At 35.0% G+C, this 20,774-nt stretch overlaps 1 protein-coding gene across 1 annotated transcript in view; it reads left to right on the top strand.

Annotated features, from left to right (window-relative positions):
* The window catches only part of LOC129259189 (ensconsin-like), a 45,757-nt gene that overhangs the window by 203 nt on the left and 24,780 nt on the right, over positions 1–20,774 (top strand). The window contains exons 2-5 of the mRNA XM_064098878.1: positions 138–248; positions 12,813–12,911; positions 13,619–13,773; positions 14,770–15,070. Of these exons, the coding sequence (XP_063954948.1) occupies positions 138–248; positions 12,813–12,911; positions 13,619–13,773; positions 14,770–15,070 (666 nt within the window). The remainder of the gene's footprint in view (positions 1–137; positions 249–12,812; positions 12,912–13,618; positions 13,774–14,769; positions 15,071–20,774) is intronic.

The following is a 20,774-nucleotide window of genomic DNA, read 5'->3' as shown; positions in this document are numbered from 1 at the left end:
ACTAATAAAGCAGTGCCCTGGAGCAATAGAGAGTTTCAGCCTTTCTTCCAATACTTTGTGGAGGGCCCTTTTGATCTTTCACCCGAGTTCTATAGGAGGGTCTAACCTTCCACATTTTCACCCTCTTCTCCCTACAGTTTGCAGGTACCGAACCCTGGAGCCTGATGAAAAGTATACCCCAGAGCTAGTAGACATCCCAGACTCTGGGGGCAATAATCAACAGTTTGCCACAGTGACAAAAATACCCGGTTTGTACCCAAATACAAACTTCATATATAACAGCTTTCCTTTCACTCTGTGTGCATATATTCACTGCCTTTTTGTGTGTTCAGTATGTACAACTATTAATACAACAAAAACAACACAACCTTTAATAAAATAAACAAAAAATGATAAAGAAATGACATTGTTTTGCTTGCTTTGTTTTCTGTCTTAATATTTCTAATTGGAGAAATCTGAATTGTTCAATATGTCAGCACCCCGTTGATGCTACTTTTAGTTGGAATGTATTGCAATTGGGTCTATAATTATTTATGACAATATACTGTCTTATTATCCTTTTTGGAATGAATGTAATATGCTCCTTTAAATGTATTTCAAGCAAGCAAATTTTCCTCAGTATCACGATGCTTGGTGGTGGAATATTTTTCATTATATATTTTTTTAAGAAAACCATTTTGTCCATTTGATTCTAATGCAAAATAGAATGCTGTGGTTTTGTTATTGATTCATTTTTGCTATCTTTGTCAAACTAATTTTATGCTGCAGTCCATCACCACAAAATATTGATTTCCCGGTAATGCTCATGTGGAGAGTTGCTTTCATACCATGTTTAAAGCATATAACAAGAATCAAATGGCATAAGTGCTTCTATCATCCTGCTGTAAAATGATACAAAATAATCATCATTATACATAATGTTTCACTCATTTCTAGTGGAAAATTGATGTTTACATTTTCAGGGTTTTATTAAAACAAAAAGAAATGCTATACATCTATTCAGGTTGGTCATCCTTTTAACATACATGGCACATAATATGCTTTTTAACACTGATACCGTAGGTTCAACTCCTCTACTGTATTGGAGTCCTCTATTGCACATGAATATCAAATTTCATGCAGCATCATTCATGCAATACTAGGAAAGTAGATTACAAACAAGCAGTTCCTTAATGTATTCATGTAAATTGGTGTAATGGAATTAGATGACTTTATTTTAGGGTTGCTGGAGAAACGTGTCTGCTGCCTCAAAATGGGAGTGAAAAATTGGTAAATTACAATTCGTGGTTATGCACCAGTGGTAATTGGAACTGATGTGACGTATTTGATACTTGTTGGTAGTGGTGGTGGGGGGGGGGGGGCTGGGGTGATACAAGGAAAGGAGACATGACGTTGGCTGATTGGAATCACCAGCTATAATTCAGATGGACACAAGGCGCATACAATCAATTGATCCACTTTCAACCTTGGATTCTCATTTTTTGATGATATTCTATTAAACCTGTTGAGACTTTTAAGCTTGAATCGTTACAAGAAACATGTATTAACGTGTTGGAGACTGAACGTGTCTGCATGATATGAAATGCGTTTCTACATCTGCTATGTATTCTGAAAGAAAATAATAATAAAAACACATTATGCCTATTTCATTGAGATATAATGAATTCTATTAGTTAGTCTAAAATGGGAGACTTGGTAGAAACTAATTGCTGTTTTCATGAATGAGCACTTGTAATGAGCAGTACATTTTTCTACATGTATTAATGTCTTCCTCCTGAGGTCAGGCAGTTGTTTAATGTAGAAAAAAAATCAATTGAGGAATAATATGCAACATGCAACATGCTTTTCTTTCCAACGTGACATGAGCATTATATAAAAACAAATGATCTCTGATATGGGTATAAATGATGATTTTGTAAATTATGCAAATTGTTATTTATTGAATTTTTTATGTTAGTACTATTTTCAAAACTTCCTTGAGATAAATCTTGATATATTTCACTCTCATTGGATGTGTAGGCCTTGTGATAGATGAGTTGGCGAATTCCTAATGGAATTGAAGGCTTAGCAGATTGTAATCTGAGAATATTGATTGGAAAAGCTGTTAAATTGCATGAATGATTGATTTGATCAGACTCAGAAAGGTACCCAACTTAAAAGGTATGAAGATAGGAAATGTAAAAAAGAAGAAAGCTGGAAAAACAAATTGAAGATTGATCTGTTACAGTATGAGTAAACAAGTGGACACAGATTGCGTGGTAGAAAAAAAAACAGGTTTTTTTTAAATCCTCGGTACATATGGAATTTTGTGCTCTCAATTTTTGTCTCACCTGCATAGCAGAGTGAGACTATAGGCGCCGCTTTTCCGACGGCGGCGGCGGCGGCGGCGTCAACACCAAATCTTAACCTGAGGTTAAGTTTTTGAAATGTCATCATAACTTAGAAAATATATGGACCTAGTTCATGAAACTTATACATAAGGTTAATCAAGTATCACTGAACATCCTGCATGAGTTTCACGTCACATGATCAAGGTCAAAGGTCATTTAGAGTCAATGAACTTTGGCCGAATTGGGGGTATCTGTTGAATTACCATCATAACTTTGAAAGTTTATGGATCTGATTCATGAAACTTGGACATAATAGTAATCAAGTATTACCGCACATCCTGTGCAAGTTTCAGGTCACATGATCAAGGTCAAAGGTCATTTAGGGTCGATGAACTTTGGCCAAATTGGGGTATTTGTTGAATTACAGCCATAAATTTGAAAGTGTGTTGGTCTAGTTCATAAAACTTGGACATAAGAGTAATCAAGTATCACTGAACATCCTGTGCACATTTTAGGTCACATGACCAAGGTCAAAGGTCAATGAAATTTGGCCATAATGGGGGTATTTATTGAATTACCATCATAACTTTGAAAGTTGATGGATCTGACTCTTGAAACTTGGACATAAGACTAATCAAGTATCACTGAACATCCTGTGCGAGTTTCAGGTCACATGATCAAGGTCAAAGGTCATGTAAGGTCAAAGAACTTTGGCCACGATGGGGGTATTTGTTGAATTGCCATCATCTCTATAAGTGTATAGGTCTAGTTCATAACACGTGGAAATAAGAGTAACCAAGTATCACTGAACATCTTGTGCGAGTTATAGTAGTTTTCAAAATCAGCACTGCTGCTATATTGAATCGCGTGATGCAGGTGAGACGGCCAGAGGCATTCCACTTGTTGTTTTTATTTGATCCTGTGGCAATAGGCAGTAGGATTTTTGTGTTTTAAAGTCAATTTAATTATTGATTGAATTATTTTTCATGTGGACAGTTAATGTCTTATTTTTTTATTTTTTTTTAAAGAAACAGTATTAAATGTAGGCCCTAAATCTTTTGAAATACTCCCATAGTCCTGTTTTTTGTCTGAAGTTTGAGGACAAGTTAGAAAGCAACAAATGCACCCTCCATCCTTCCTTTTACAATGTAAACTTACTGAGTGATAGTCTCGGTTGAAAATGTAATTAACATGTCATGCATATAGCTGTTTACATGGTCAGCATCTTATCACGAGATTCATTTCACGAAATAGACTCATGCCATGTCAACATGTAATTCAAAGAATATCTAATAAGCCTAGCCGGTGTGTACATCTCTCCGGTGCTCGTATTTCTTGTGTCACGTACCCCGATGGCCCTTGCATTGATTATTCATCAGAAACTGCGACCGGGGAGGGGAAACATGAGCTCGCTGACCAAACAAGGAAAGTCAGCGATATGATTTTGAGGGGAAAACCAAATAAAATCTAGTTTCTTTACCGATCCCAGGTCCCTTTGAGTATTATTAGAGGCTCCCTGTATGACCCCCCGTTCACATTTGCTTTCAACTGCTTGTGTGGAGTTTTGAAGATAAAACCTCTTCCCTTACCTTGATCTCATTATGGTAGATCTAATAATTTTTTTTCAGTGCAGTCTGAGCGCAAAGCAGTTTCATTGAACCAAGTAACTCTGGAAATATTGCGAAAAAATTCTGTGCCGTGTGTCATATTTGGAAGATATCTTCTGTTGTTTTCCTGTTCACCTACATGTAAAGCATATTGTTTCAATTTGATTAAAGTAAAATTTATATTTATTGATGATCAAACATGTTTCTTTATACCTGTATCTCCCATGAGCATTCACAGGCATAGCTGGAACTTACATGTTTAAAACTGCACATAAAAGTTATGCATTTCAAAAGCTAAAAATGCTAATGCAGGTAAATCATTTTAGCTACGAAATAACCAAAGCAACTGTCCTTTTGAGTAGCATTTTTATAGCACAATCCTTTTAAGTTAAATCCTCCAGCTATTGTTCATATGTAACACCACCTAGTGTTACCCTTTTCAACTGCATTGTTCAATAGTCTGGATTTGCCCTTGCTTACTCCATAGTCACAACCCCAGGTATGAACAAGGCTTACTCCTAGCAGTTGTAACTGAGCTCGGTAGGTCGGTCCTGGGCGGAAATAAAGTGATTGACAGGAAGATAATATGGCCATATTTGTTTTTACGGCTAAGCAGTTTAAAGAATGTGCTAGGAGCAATGATGATATGATAGTAAGAGGCCACTCACTTTCACTGCTAGTGAATTTTTCTCTTAGAGGCAGTGAAGACGATGCTGATGCTGTTGTGTCATTTAGGTTATTATTGGTTTGGAAAATATTAATCTTTTCAGCAAACGGTTCTCTTGTGCTCAGTGGATGTTACGATTTTGATTCATTCGCTTAATTTATTATTATTATTACTACTATTATTACTATTATTTTTATTATTATTACTTTTATTATTTGACAAAATCATGATACAAATATAAATGACTCCTTTGCATGGTAAAAACAAATGATACAGAATAGAGCAGTGCATGGTACATTCTGGTCAGGGGTTATAAAATCATTAATATAAATTGCTGTTTCTTGGAAGCACATCACCCCCACTTGTACATGTAGCACTGAATCTATTACACTGGATGGTGTAATAGATTCAACCCCATATACAATACTTGCCCTTGCCCCATTCATTGCATTCTCCGTCTCTATTCACCCCCCCCCCCCCTTCATCTTTGATAGCAGGAAAACTAATATTCAGATTCATATTCCTTGGTAATTTTCAGAATTTGTCTTTACAATATGTAGGCCTATTATAATTCCGCCCTAAATTCTATTGAATACTACTTTTCTGAAGATTTGCTAGCATATTTTCGCTAATATTATTCCTATTCCTTGTTTTAGGGGGGCTAGGTTATACATGTACATACACTGTACATAAATATAGCGCTTTTCCATTAGACATGCTCAAAACGCTTTACAATGATATGCTAAAACAGTAAATTCTACTCTCCAGTACTTACAAAATATATAAAGGGGATATTATGTAGAAAATAAGTAGGGTTTTTAGCTTATATTTGAATACTCGTACTGAAGGGGGTATTGTTCTTCGTTAAATACCTTGCTAACTAGTGCTTTTGTTAGAGCCGTAATGGTGTATGGTATGTAAGTCATTATTGGCCATCCCCTTTGCATGCCAGCCATCTTATTGTCTTTCTGGTATATTTACAGCGGAGACAAGTTTATGTACTTGTTACTATTATGTTGAACTTATCATACTCTTCTGCATCTGACGGTGCTAGAAAAAAAATATGCTGCTACAATTGAAAAGAATATTATTCAGGAATAGTGTAATATTTAACTCCAGGGTCTTTTAATTCCTCCTACACATTTCTCTTGTCTGCTTGGCTGTATGTCTAGGTACATGTATGTCTGGGCTTGCCTCGTGGGTTTGAAATCTTAGTCTGGGTTTCCAAACCTATTGAATCGAGTCTGGTTTGGGTTTTGGATCAGTGAATAAGTCTTCAGGCTTTGAACTTGAAGGTCCAGGGTTCACATCCCACTGCAACGCTCACCCAAGTCGTTTATCTACATTTGCCACTGTCCACCCAGGTGAAGCAAAGAGAAATTCCTTGAATGCTCAAGTGTCTGATCAGAGTAGCCTTTTCAAAGCAAAGCAGTGCTTGGAAAAAATTGAAGATAAGATAGATATCGGTATTAATATCAGGGCATCTGAAGAATGATGGAGGGGACTTGTTAATATTTCAAATTAAAATGTGAAAAGGGATTTCATTGTTTAATTCTTTCCTCTAAACAGGACTTTCCATTTTAATTATACAAGAGCTATGAAATTGTAAAAAATCAATTATTGTTTTTACTTTATATAGGGTTAACATTTTTTATCATCATCTTCAGCAATAGTTGTACACACTTATGGGAATTTCCTAAATGCTGAACAAGCAAAATTAGCAGAGTAGCAAAATCAAGTTGCAGAAATGTTATTCAGGATTCTCAACCTTTGGGCTTTGTTTCAGACTACAAACACAGGTTGCAGTTCGGGAAACAGAGTTATTCAAAATGGCAGGTTTTCCTGACGAAAAGTAGCAGCATTTCCTGAGTGCATACTGTTTGCTGTGACAAGGAGTGGAGAGGGCTTGTCTAGATAAAGACATTAACATGTGAAAAGAGGAAATTGCAAATAGGGTACTCCTTTTTTTTATTTTGCTATTAAAATATGGTAAGATTTTAAAGCACATCGCATACGCCTTGTCTAGAATAGTGTAGGCACTTGGATACCTGGGCTAGACGATGATAAATTATAAACAGAAAATATCTTTAACAGAACTTGCAGTGTCATAATTTGCCTTTTTTTATTGAACATGTACATGTAGCAGAATTGTGCAGTACAAAAATGAGAAAATAAAGTGACAACTACATGCAGACTGTTTAAAAACAAAACAAATTTGGCTTATATGCAGATGTATGCAATTCTTTTTTATTTTAAAAATTTAGCAATGGGGGTGGGGGCAAATAAAATCTGTTTGCTATTTTCCTTAATATATCAATCTTTCCTTTGCAATAAGGAAGGCATACATGTAGCTCTATACAACATTCTTGAAGAAGTCGATTCATCAGTGTTCATAATATATATATATATATATATTTATGTATATAATTTTTTTTTTTGGGGTGGTGATTCTGTTTATCTATTCAAAATAATTTGGGTGTGGTTTAGATCAGTCATAATTCTAGCAGAATTATGTATATTTTTTTTCTTAAAAAAAATGAGTTTACTGCAAGCACAACCACCTTCATTTTAATGGACCTTCAAAATTAATATACACCTTGTTACCAATTAGTATTCAAATGATGGGGAGGCATAAATTCTGCCCCATGGGTACATTATCATAAAGTGCCTAACGTTAAATGCAGCGGCTTCCATATGTGCTTTATAGTTTATACATGGCCTGTATAGTAATGGCACTGATGACTCAAACGCTTGCAAGGACACATATTGTTTTGAAAACGGAATACACATTTTCTCCCATGATCATGCTAGCAGGCACTCAATAGGTGGTTTCCAACCGCCTCGATCATATGAATCCCCGTTAAATTACGAGAACTTTTTTATGCTAAAAAATACCCATTAATTATTCCTGCATTCACACCGCCCCGAAACATATCCTTCGGGATTAGTTCCTGAAGTTACGAGCACGCGCAGCAGGGGCGGATCCATGAGGGGGCCGAGCCGGCCCCGGCCCCCCCCTATTTTTTGACAACCTGCAGAAAAAGTGTACTATAGGAAAAACACTAAAGAAAAGTAGGAAAGAGGTATCATACCCAGGATGTGTAAATTTAATACAACCTCGTAACGGCCGGCCCGACCCCGAAAGGAAACAAGAAAAGGGTGAGGGGAAGAATTTGAAAAAGAACTTTATATAAAAAAATTCGCTCGCGCTTCGCGCTCGCATTGCCTGTGCCAATGACTCCCATTCAAGAAGATTAAATGACACTTATATATCCAGATCTGAAATCAATTTGCACACAATATTTTAGCTCGCACATCAAGCTTTAATTATTTTGTTTGTTTTACACAAATTGTTTATATCAATATTTTCAGCTCGCGCTGCGCGCTCGCATTGTTTGATTTGTGAGTTACCTATCCTCTTTGGAAATTTTTACCAAAATTTGTCAAAATACTCCTTTATCATGTCAGTATATAAAAAAATTGAGCTTGTGCTTTGCACTCGCATTTAATTGTTTGAGACACACAGCTTTTTCTGTATTTAAATAAAAACGCGCTTAGACTGTCCAGTTTTCAGGTCGGAATATCAAAAATTTTGAGCTCGCGCTTCGCACTCTCATTATTTAATTGGTGATACTTGTATCCTCTTCATTAATCACTAAAAACAGTCCTAATTGAGTCCCTTTTCACGTTACTATGATAAAATTTCAGCTCGCGCTTCGCGCTCGCATTGTTTAGTTGGATACTTATCTTTTTCATGATTATAAAATCTACTCAGAATCTTCAGGTCTAAGGACATAAGATATCAAAGAATTTGAGCTCGCGCTTCGCGCTCGCATTATATATTAAGACCACATGAGATACCTTATCTTGTTTATAACAATAAAAACTAACATATACTTAAGACTTCAGTCTCTAGTTAGGACTACCCCCTGAACCCCCCCCCCAAAAAAATCAGATTATAGCAGCCAATCGAGAAAAATGTTGATGAAAATATTTTTCGGCCCCCCCTATTGGCGAAAGCTGGATCCGCCCCTGCGCAGTATGGTCTGATAAGCAGACAAGGCGCGAGATTCAAAATCACTAACTGCTCAGCAGCCACACACGGCGCCCGCGCCCAACTACACGCTGAGATAAAAGTTCCCGTAAATTGCTTGCACATTGCCAAAATACCTGCGACCTTGGAAAAATCCCCGCGAAAGTTCGCGTAATTTTGACAAGTACCTACTATTTAGTGGGTATTTTCTTTCGGGGAGATTACGCGTAATTTGCTTTCACATTGTCAATATCACCTGGTATTTTCTGATGGGGTAAATTTCCCGATCAGAAAATACCTGGAACTGACCAATTTCGAGGCGGTCTGAAACCACCTTATGATTCATATGATATGCTCTAGTTTTGAATTGTAAAACCTTGCCAACAACTGTTTAAAATGCAGGTTTCTGAAAATGAAAATTTATTTTGGTTTGTATGCATGTGTGCAGTATCAGTATTGATCTAAAACTGAATATAATTCATTAAGTTTTGTTGTACAGGGCCCCATCTTACAAGATTACAATTTATCTGTTCATCTTAAACTATATGGAAATCCAACAATGTCATAATTATTCTCCAGGAAATTTGTCCTTTGTAAGCAAAGAGAAACACACTGAATTTTCAAGAAAACAATAAATGTATGATTATATACATCTTATCTAGAGTATATTTTGAACAAACGTGCATTTTAGATGTTGATGTTGCTGGCTTTCCATAGTTGTTGATTGGATCAAACACAACTCTTTGTATTAAAGACAGGGCCTAGTTGTATTTTAAGAGTTTTACAAAGTTATATTCAACATAAAATTCAGTTGATATTCCATTTTTTTTTTTTTTTTTTTTTTTGGGGGGGGGGGGGGGGTGGGGTTGCAATTAAAGAATTGAGATATGAACAATAATGCCTCCAACAGCTTTACTTTCATATAAGCTGCAAGCTTATGCATTTCAATAAAATCAGAAATACTTGTATGATACAGTTTCTACCGGTCATTAGTAAATCCACTTTCAGACATTGTGTAATGTTTTTGTGTCTATCACTCATACAATTTTATATCTAGGGTCTTTATACATGCATATGCCTGTCATGATAACAAAGATGTGAGAGTTCAGATATGAAGCTCATTTCAGCTCTTTTAGGGGTCATTTCCCCATCATTTTTGGCATATTTTCTACTTCCTGTGGGGGGGGGGGGGTCCCATTGAAAAATAAAGGGGCTTTTTAATTCATTTTTTTATATTAGCTGTCTTTACTTGTGGTCACTCTCAGCCCTGATTAATGATCATACTCTATTCTGATAATGATCTTCCCATACGTTTATTGCATGAATTTGATGGATGCCAGCTTTTCAATCTAATGACCCGCTCCCACTTTGTCTTCAGCATAGCTCCTTCATTTCAGAGTAGTCCTCTATTTACGCATCGGTGGAATAATTTTAGCAAGTTACTATGGTAACTGGTAACACGCAAGCTTCAAATTTTAGACAGGGAATAGGGATGGAGTGTTCCATAACAGGACAAAAATAAAAATTAAAATCGGTCAGTTTGCAGGATAACCAAATACTTTAAACCGACTTTGTCAGGAAGACTTATCTCCTGCGTCCAGAACAGAAGAGTTTGATCAGTCACTTTATTTGATTTTATATGTTTTTTTTTAAATATAAGTGACGTACATGTATTAACCAGAGAGAAGGCCCACTTTAATATATTCAGATTGTGCAAGTTTAAAATTTCATCACTGAACTTGAATTCCGGGGTATGATGTGAAACAGTCATGAGTGACCACATCCATATGATCTGTCGTACATTATTTTGTTCATTTGTGTACACTTGCTCATGCATAAACTTTAATGTTTAGAAATAACTGTTAGATAGTGAAAGCTACGAAAGAAGATGAATTCTGTTATGGTGGTTACCATGGTGATATGGAAACAAGGATGTATATGTTGACTCCAACTATCATCGTTAAATTGAAAATTTCCCCAGTCGCCATGCCAAATTGACCAATAACTGTCACTCTTCTTCATGAATACTGTTGGTTTTATATTGTCTGTTTCATTGGGATGTACATGTATGTGAAAGTGATGACACCTATTCATATTGTGAAAAATTAAGGCTGACAAATGGATTGCATTTCCTGTCTGAGGGGATTTTTATAATGGGGATTTTAGGAACTTTGTGTTCATGAAATTCATGATTTACAGAATATTAAATTATGACTTTTTGTATAATTGATACGGAGTTACGTAGAAATGTCATGATTTGTAATTCACACATTGCTTGATCTTTATAGACTATTCTCATTTAAGATTGTAAATTACATGTATGTGCTAACTAATTAATTCTTCTACATTTACCAATGCTGTTTGGGGCAGAGAGGTAGTCATTCTAGATCATACTCTACATATGTAGGTGTAACCTATTGCATAAATTATGAGTCGTCTTAATTGCAATTCTAATGCATCTTCAACATTCGCGTACATGTATGTGTGCAAATGTTTACCTGAAGGTATGAGTTCATGAATGCATGATTGTATTTTTAGTTATCAATTAACATTTCACCATCTTCTTTAACTAGCATCTAGTGTGAGAGACATGATATCACTTCAAATAACATACAGTCTTCTAATCACACATCAGTGTACATGTATTATTCTAGCCTTGTTTCAAGGCTTAAGGCTCTATTCATTTTTTTGCATTATATTTTCATTTCTAAATTTCCTGATTCAATTTTGCATGGGATAAAGGTTTTTTTTTGTCATCCTGCTTTTTGATTGTACAATGTACATGTAGCTGATTGCTACGGCTACCATTTCTCTGGCTTTTTTTCAGAGGGTTTACAGATAATTCAAAGCAAATATTCAGTGTGTGATAATTCACATGGCCTGATTTTAATTTGCAAAGTACATCAGTAACTATTTTCGTCTTAGACAAAAGCTTTCGCAGAGAAAAATCTGAAAAAACATTGCTGCTGCAAATAAATCAAAGTACATGTAATTAGGATTATTGTAAATAAAAACGTTTTTTTTTCTTTGTTAGTTTGAAATAAACAGTAAGATTAAAGACATTACATTAATACTGTCGGCTTGATGCAGTCATTTAATGGTATTGATGATGTGGGACATTTATAATTTTCCAATTATGCGATGGAATTGTGAAATGGTCACATCAGACAGAAAAAAAAAATTCTGTCACCCAGATTCGAAGTAAAACTACTCCATGGATTAAGTCTTTCGGCAAGCCATGCTGCTTAAATGTCATTTTGTCATCGATGTCGTTGAGATAACCAACATGATCTTTCTTATGTCAATATATCTATGTTCTCAGACTCTCCCACACAATGTTTCATACTGGCACACCCTACTCTTATTTTAGCTCTGTCATGTTTAGGAAAGTTACAAACTTGTGAACATGAGATTATTAGAGAAGAACGACTTTTCCAGAGATCCCTTTGGGACGTTTCAGAAATATTTCTGTAAATTTATTAAGATCTTACTATTAAAGGGCTGTGTGTTAAATGCCATCTCGAGTCGGCTTCTCAATGATTACAAATACATACATAATTCAAATCATATTTTCATATATGTATTCATGCAGAGCTATACCCGCTTTAATAATAATGCTTTATTACCCCCTGTATAAAAATATTATTTCTGAAGTGATTAAATCATGGTTTGAACCAGTAGTCAGACAAGTTGTCTTGTCTTTTTTTAATTACCCTGGTAATTGTTTTTAGGTTAAGAATATACTGTAGCATATGTCCTAAATATGTTAAATGTGAATAAACATATGTTCCTGGCCGTGTTGTTGTCATTTTCAAGAATCAAGCATGCACTGACAATTCTCTGGGATGAAGGTAAAAAATAGTTAGAATTTGCATGTGGCCGTTGCTTGTGTGAAGTTTTTCTGTGGCACGACCAGTGCTTCTTGTATTCTTGTTTACGTTTTGGAAAAAGATTACTGGTATTTTTTTTTTGAATATGCATGTGATCTAGTGTATTCTTGAGGAATACCTTATTCTTATTAGCATGCATGGTGGTAAATGATTACATTTATATCTACCAGTAACACTATGTAACCACAACATTGCATAGTAAATTTCCAAACATCTGATGACATTAGATTCTGTTCTTTTCAGTATACTTTAACAGTTGTTTTTCTGTTCTATTTCCCTGTGCAGATGGGACAGAAAGCAAAGGAACGGCAGACGCTACACATGAAGATTTAAACACAACCAACACTTCAGATGACGGACCACCAAGGCAACGGAAAGAACCTGGTAGGTATATTATGATGATGATGATGGTGATGTTGGTGATGGTGATGATGGTGGTGGTGATGATGATGGTGGTGATGATGATGGTGGTGATGATGATGATGATGATGGTGGTGATGATGATGGTGATGATGGTGCTGGTGATGATGATGGTGATGATGATGATGGTGATGATGATGTTGATGGTGGTGATGATGATGGTGATGATGGTGCTGGTGATGATGATTGTGATTATGGTGGTGGTGATGATGATGATGGTAGTGATGATGGTGATGATGATGAGGATGATGATGATGATGATGGTGATGATGATGAGGATGGTGATGATGGTGGTGATGATGATGGTGATGATGATGATGAGGATTACGAGGAGGATTATGAAGATCGTAGTGGTTATGATGATGGTGATAGATTTTATATTGATGATTGTGGCGATGGTTGTGATGACGATGACGATTATGAAAGGGATGATACTGGGGATGGTGTTAATTGTTATTATGATGATTATATTGATGGGAATGATGTTGAGGAGGAGGAGGAGGAGGAGGACTATGATTATCATGTACATGATGATGATTGTGATGATTGGGGTGATGACGAGGGTGATTATGACTGTGATGGTGATAATTGATAATTGTTTTGGAGGTCAATAAATGAATGAGATTCTGTCTAAACTAACAACAATTATATCTTGTCATTTTTCCCAACAGTGTTAGATGCATCCAAACTGAAGGAACGAGAAGAACGAAATGCAAACAACAGACGGGCACACTTACAGAAGAAATCAAATGTTCTCAAGGACAAGAATGAGCAGAGACGGCAAGCTGTGGAGGAGCGTAGGAGACAACAGGCAGAGGCAGACAAGGTACGATTCAGACACATTCAGACTCATTCAGTAGTCACTCTGGTGAAATGAATTGATGTTGCCTATCATATGATGTAAGAGCAAACACTTTCAGAAATGGCAGACAGAGGCTCTATGACACATCCCGCTTTATTATTTTTTATCCTGTTTACAGGGTTATATTATAAATCAGTTTAGAAGATATGCATGACCATGTGCATGAAAAACCAGGGAAAATTACATAGGGGCTTGTTGGGGGCGAGTTAGCCTTGGAAATGCTCAAAATGAAACCTGGAAACTAAAAAAGGAGCCCTGTAAAATCCCATTCATCTCAATGTTAAAGCTTATCCAATGTTACAGATTTTGGCAGTAATTTGTGAAAAGTAGACCGTAAAAAAAGAAAGATAATTTTTGTGTTTTTACAGTACATACACATTACAGCATCAACCCACAAATATTAGAGATATTTGTCGAACTTGCTTGGACAAGCTCATGAGGACAAACTGTGGCCAACTTTTTAAGAATTAACATGATCAAGGCTTCTGCTACCAAGCAACTATCTATGGTCATACTTCTGAAGATTCAATGATACATGCAAAGACATTGTGCTTTGCAGGGAAAGATATTAAATTACAAACATGTTGATGTAGATCCCATTGTTCATATGCTAACAGTTTTCTGACTACAGTTTCAATTTATACTCTAGCTTGAATTACTTTCACTTTATAACTTCTTTTGTTGAAACCTGATCAAGTATACAGAATACCTTGTTTCTTTTATGATAGTTGAACATTTGATTGAGGAAGTATTGAAGGATGAACATTTATACATGCATGTATAATCATTGTCCTAGCTGAAAATGTAATGTTAAATGGAGATTGTGCTATTTTTAATTGTCAACTGATTTAATATTAAGTTTTCTGAATATCTTTAGTAGTGTGTACAATTGTTAGAGCAGGATGTCTGCTATAAAATAAAGTGACAGTTTTTATCAACCCATCTTATTTTCCATCTCAGGAACGTAAAGAGGCAATACTTCAGAAATCAAAAGAGAGAGAGGATGCTTCGCACTCATCGAGAGAGAAGCGCAGATCATGGAGTGCCTTTGGCGCTCGGGAAAGCCCCACCCCGATTCAGAGTGCATCAACACCCCGGGGTAGGAGCACAGACCGAGCCGCGCCAAAGAGCCGGACCACCAACTTGTCCAGCTCGAAGCATCTATCAAGCTCTGTCTCTAACATCTATCAGAGGTCGGTCAAGCTGGTCCGACTCGGGCCTAACGAGGACGACTGGTTCCAGATGTATGTGCCCGAGAAAAGTAAGAAGAAGCCCAGCTCGCCCGCGGGTGCGGTGACGCCACCGCCGGCGGCGAGTGGGGCGGGGCCTGCGGATGCTCGTTCGCCTGTTGGTGCATTACGTTCATCACCCAGCCACTACCGGTCTACCCCAAACCTTGCATGTAAGCTCACTCTAACATACCTCTCCCTTTTCCTTTTATCCTCTCTAATGGTGGATTTAATAATAATATTCTATCAGGGGATGCCTGTCTCATCTCGTGGGTTTGGCTTGCGGAATTTGAGATAGCCGGTGGGTGGCTCAGACAGATTTATTGGCTGTAAGAAAAGATCTCAGGCTCAAGATTTGGATACAGTGTGCATATCAAGTCTTTCATTTTATACGTTAATACTCGATATGTGAATTTCTGAAAGAGACTTTGCATTTAGTCTTAGTTTGCTCAGAAAGAAATTCAATATTCAAGCATATACATGTACATTGTTTCAAACATCTAGTTAGAATATGTATACGCTGTATATGATTGATAAACATTTTGGTTTAGTTGAAATTTATGTCTGCATGAATTTTCTTCAAACAAAAACAAAAATACATTTGAAAATATTGTCCGGGAGAGGCAATGAAATGATTCTTTGTCCAAAAATGTTTGTCACAGTACACTAATGAAATTATTGAGCCTGGGATGTTTTTTCCACCAAGCCAATTTTAATCTCCTCTTTCAAATGTAGGTTTAAATCTTCATGAGTAAAGTCTTAGAAAAAACAAAAGTGCTACCAAAGAAAAGTCTTTTAAAATACATCTTCAAAATCTTAACAAATCAGTGAAGATATATATATTTAACTGATCACAGAAATTCTAGTTCTGAGATGTTATACAAGACTACATGTCTCTACTAAGATGGAATTATAATGGTTGCACTTTTAAAATGTTCTCTGTGTCAGCTCTTGACTATTACATTCAGTCCTCAGACATTCTTTAATTTTCTGATCTTTATGAGGTCAACCTTTATTCATTTTTAATGTGACCTCACATACATTACACGTAGGTTTATTTCTTTACAGCTTTTAAAGGTAAGGATTGAATTTGTTCAATATCAATGTTGATTTTAATTAAATCTCTCTCCTTTTCAATCATACACTGAAGGTAAGATTGGTAAATATTAAGTCGCTAGTTTGCCCTGTTTAATCAGTCAGTTTCTTGTGATATCATCACTTTATATTTTGGATATTGGCCATTGCAAAATTCATTCATCCCCCCATTGTGCTTGCTAATTGCTTCAAATTATAGCATGAAAAATTGTCAGGTCTCTTATCATTTTGATCATTCTTTTTAATGTTTCAAAACTCTTCCTGTTGTTCATTGTGGAATCGTTTAAACACATTATTTATGACAGAGTTGGATCATTATTTTATTCACATGCTCCTTGTTTGGATAGATGGTAATTCATATTTTTACAATTCGTATGAATAAAAAAATTAAGAGAATTTGACTAGAATTGAGAAAGCTTGTTTTTATCAGACAGATGAATTGGACAACTCTGCTTTCACAAACCAAACATAAATACTTGAAAAAATAAGACATCAGTTGATGTTTACATTCACCCTTTTGCTCTGTTTATTTTTGTTTATTTCCAGCATTAAAAACTCCCTTCTTTCACCTGAATTTCAAATTTTGTTTATACTCTTCAATTACTTGCAAAATTGTTTGCAATCATATTGAATTTATGTATACTTTATCCCCATTTATTTCTATATTTCATGTGTCTTTTGTTCAGATAATTTTATTTCTTAAAGTGATAAAAATTTTAAGTATATTATTGCAGCAATTGTTAAAGCATAGGAAGCCAATCCACATAGATATTTGATGCTTGATTTTCCATTAATATCATTTACAAGAAATCTAAATTATAAAGCATAATGGACTCATACTTCAAACTATCTTTTGAAGAAAAAAAATCAAACTTAGATTATTGCACGAGCTCAATGATTGAAGTCTTGATACTTGGAAAGTGCCCTCTATAGTCATATTTGGTCCAGTCTTGTCAGCTCATTGTGATGATGTGGACACTACAGTTAAATTTTTGTACAAATAAAACAAAAATATATAGAAAGGAGAAATGTTTTGAGTGAGAAAATGACAAATGAATAACCATAGATATTTTTTTTTTAAGGGGTTGGGGTATTAAGTAACTATTAAATGGGAGTAAAAAAGCTGTCAGATTTAGATTGCTCATGACTTTTTTAGGCAAGCCAAAATATGATAGATTCAGTGAAAAAAAAGAAGGTTTTATTAGCTTAATTTTGAAAGGTAGATAATTACTACAGGTATGTCATTATTCTGAGGACTGAAAACAATGGTCAAGTTGGAAGCAATAGAAAATGTATGTATTACACATTACACAAGTTAGATTGAGATAGTATACATGTCTTTTTATAGTAACTATTGTATTTCATTTCCTTAAAAAAAATTATATTCTTGTATTTCTGACTTCTCAACATGAAACAAATTCAGACAAATAAATACACAAATAATGATTAGATTATCTAATGACAAGTTGAACAAATATTTGAAAATAAAGAAATTTAAGGTTTGGCACCATACTGGTTTATCATAACAGTTAATGGATTAAAAATTTAGTGAGTGAACTCAATGATCTCTTCATGTGCATTCTTCTGAAAGTAGAAAACGAAATTTACACATAGAAATATAATGTTCCATATTTCAGTAGATTATTTTTTTTATTATACTTGCAACATACATGTAACTCATATCTTCTGCCATGTTTGAGGATGAAACAAAACATAGATTAAGGGCTCTAAACAAAAACATGAAAATTTGTTTGGCCCACAAAGTTGATTGTGATTAAAAAAACATCATTTTGGCAAACAAAAAATAAGAGAACAATGTGAACATACATGTATTATTAAAAAGTAGTCCATATCAAGATGAAATAGATGAATTGCTTCAGACTTACTATACTCAAACCCTTGAACCCACAGCAAATGAAATTTTTGGGGTACACTAAGAATATGTATTTTGAGAACATAATTTCATCAGGTTTAATTTTCAAACATTCACCTAGATTTTTTGAAAATGTTTCAATATCTACCACAGAAAAAAAAACTGATAACATTGTCACAATGTGAGACAAGGAGATAGTTCTCTGTAAACCTTAATTCATATGTTTTTTCATATGTTTACACCATTTTCAAGCCACTTTTTTTTCTTCTCAAATCTAAACAAGGAAATAAAAACAATACAGAAGCAGAATATAGAACAAAATAATATCATCTTTCACTCTTTAAAAAATAATTCCTGTGGATACTATAGTATTGCTTTCAGAACTTTTAACTGAAATAAAACTTGTTTGCGCTATGTTCAGATATGCTAGCAAATCACTTTCAGGAATGTAAATATATTACCTTGAGACAAACAATTAGAAAGATACAAATATGTTGGGTTGACTATACAGTGCGTATCAAAAAAAAAGTTTACACTTAGAAAAAATCCTGTAAAATTATACATTTGTAATATCCTGAAGATTTTTTCACATTTTAACATTGGTACAGTTCCATTTAAGCAAATGACGATATAACTGTCAAAAAATATTTCCGCTTGAGTGAGCACCACTTACTTTTGAAAAGTTAGTGAAAAATGATTTGCGCAGAACTTTGAAATAGTTAAGCGAAAAAAAGTAGACCTTAATCATGAAGAACACGTTAAATTTAGCTAGTAAAATTGATTTGAAGATATCTTTTACCTTTTTTAAACTCGTTTCCTTGCCCAAAACACATCGAAGAGTGCATTGCGCCCCACCCCACTTCCCCACACACCGAGGCCATCGTGACGATAATTGCTTTACACTGAGCTGTGATTTACATGAAATGGCTTAGGCTTGATTTTCATTTTGTTAATCATTGTCAAGCTTGGGATAAGTGTGGAGAAACAAGTATTTAATGAAAAATGAAATGTAAACCCAATTTAAATAAAAACGTAGTGAAAAAATGCTGGAGATTTCATGTCTGATATAAACTTTTGTTGAGATTCAGTTATGTCCTCAGATCCAGCTGGCACAAAAAGGGTAAAGGTTGTGCTAACTGAGTGTTGAAATTTCAATTTAGGTGGCAAAATTGTTACAAAATGCTTGAATGTATCCGTTTTATTTCAAAGTTCAAGGGAAATGTATGAGAAATGTTTTGCAAGGTAAGTTTGATTTCGCCCTTTCCCCTTGACACAGCGTGGAAATGATCATTTATGCGCAAACAGATTTCTGCAAGCTTTACAAAAATGGACAGTGCTCACTCAAGTGTAACATTCTGTCAAAACTTTTATTTTCATTGGATAGATGAGACCCAAACCCAAGATTATATGTGAAAAAATTACCCACGTGTTGTATATTTTTTAATTTCCAGGGCTTTTTCAAAGTGTAAACTTTTTTTTGATACGCACTGTATATGCTTTACAATATTAATTTTTTTTTAAACAGGCCAGCAGTCAACAATATTCTGTTTGTCCTGGTCATGACATTTGAACTGAGTTTTATCCAGTAAAGTTCAAATCATGTGATAGTTTGCTTTTTTCAAATACGCCTATTATTTGTCCCATTCCTCATTTTTCAGGTATATATTTTTTTTTCAGTCAGCTCATCATTTTTTCCTCCAAGATACCATAGTATGAGGCAGGTTTTTGTCTACCCTGTGGAAAAGGTCCTTATCCTTTTAGATCCATTCAATTTCACTGTGAATAGAAGACTTTTCTTAAGAAATGTCCTGATATCTTTGAAAAAAATATTCAAATGGCAAAACAATATTCATTTTAGGGATTACCCACACATAAAAAAGAATTATGGTCCCATAAAAATATATGAGATGAGTCAATGGCCCGTATTCTGAAGTCGCGTTTAACTTAAACTCAGGTTTAAAGTTGTGGTTTAAGTATGGATAGCCAATTGTTACAGAAAGCACTAACAGTAGAGATATCATATTTGAGCTCATTTGGCTCTCAAATCATTCATAATTGTATAGGAAGTATAAATAGATGATCGTCTTCACCATCGATGAATCAGGAAAGAGCACAGTAATTATAAGAAACATACAACTTAATAAAAATTTTGACACTTTTGGCTTCCCATAATTTTAGCACAGAGTTAGACCATGGTTTAAGTTAAACCTGACTTCAGAATACGGGCCACTGTATTTAAAGTGCTATTTTAAAGGATATTGAAAACAAAGACTTGAACATTTAACCATCCCCTATTCGCACCTTTTCTCCCATATTCCTCCCTCACCCCCCCCCCCAAAAAAAAAATCCCTCCGCTTTCTTAGCTCCTGAATGCAGTAATCAGATTTGGCTGGCAGTGCTCATCAATGTGCAGTTGTTTTTAAAAGTGCATGGATATGTGACAAATTAGTTTTGGCACCTAGAATGTTAAGTACGGTTTCGGTTGTGAATAGGTATAATGCTTTTTTTCCCAATCACAAAACGTGTCTCCTTATGAATAATATTGCATGGACCCATGTAAGGAGTCATAACATGTTGTGTTTGTGGTTAGTTTGTATTGACTGCTACCATTGTGCTCCTTGATGTTTTGCTTGTATTAGAAACATGTTTTTTCAGTCTTTTTTCCTTTAAATTGCATGACCTTGTTTAATTTGTTTTTAAACTAAGATTCATAGACCAAGAAATGTGTTTTTATGTACTCAGTGAATTATTTGTTATGTACAGTGTAC

This window comes from Lytechinus pictus, chromosome 4 (genome assembly GCF_037042905.1).
Source record: "Lytechinus pictus isolate F3 Inbred chromosome 4, Lp3.0, whole genome shotgun sequence".
NCBI classification, from domain to species: Eukaryota; Metazoa; Echinodermata; class Echinoidea; order Temnopleuroida; family Toxopneustidae; genus Lytechinus; species Lytechinus pictus.
This window is presented reverse-complemented; position numbering and strand designations above follow the sequence as displayed.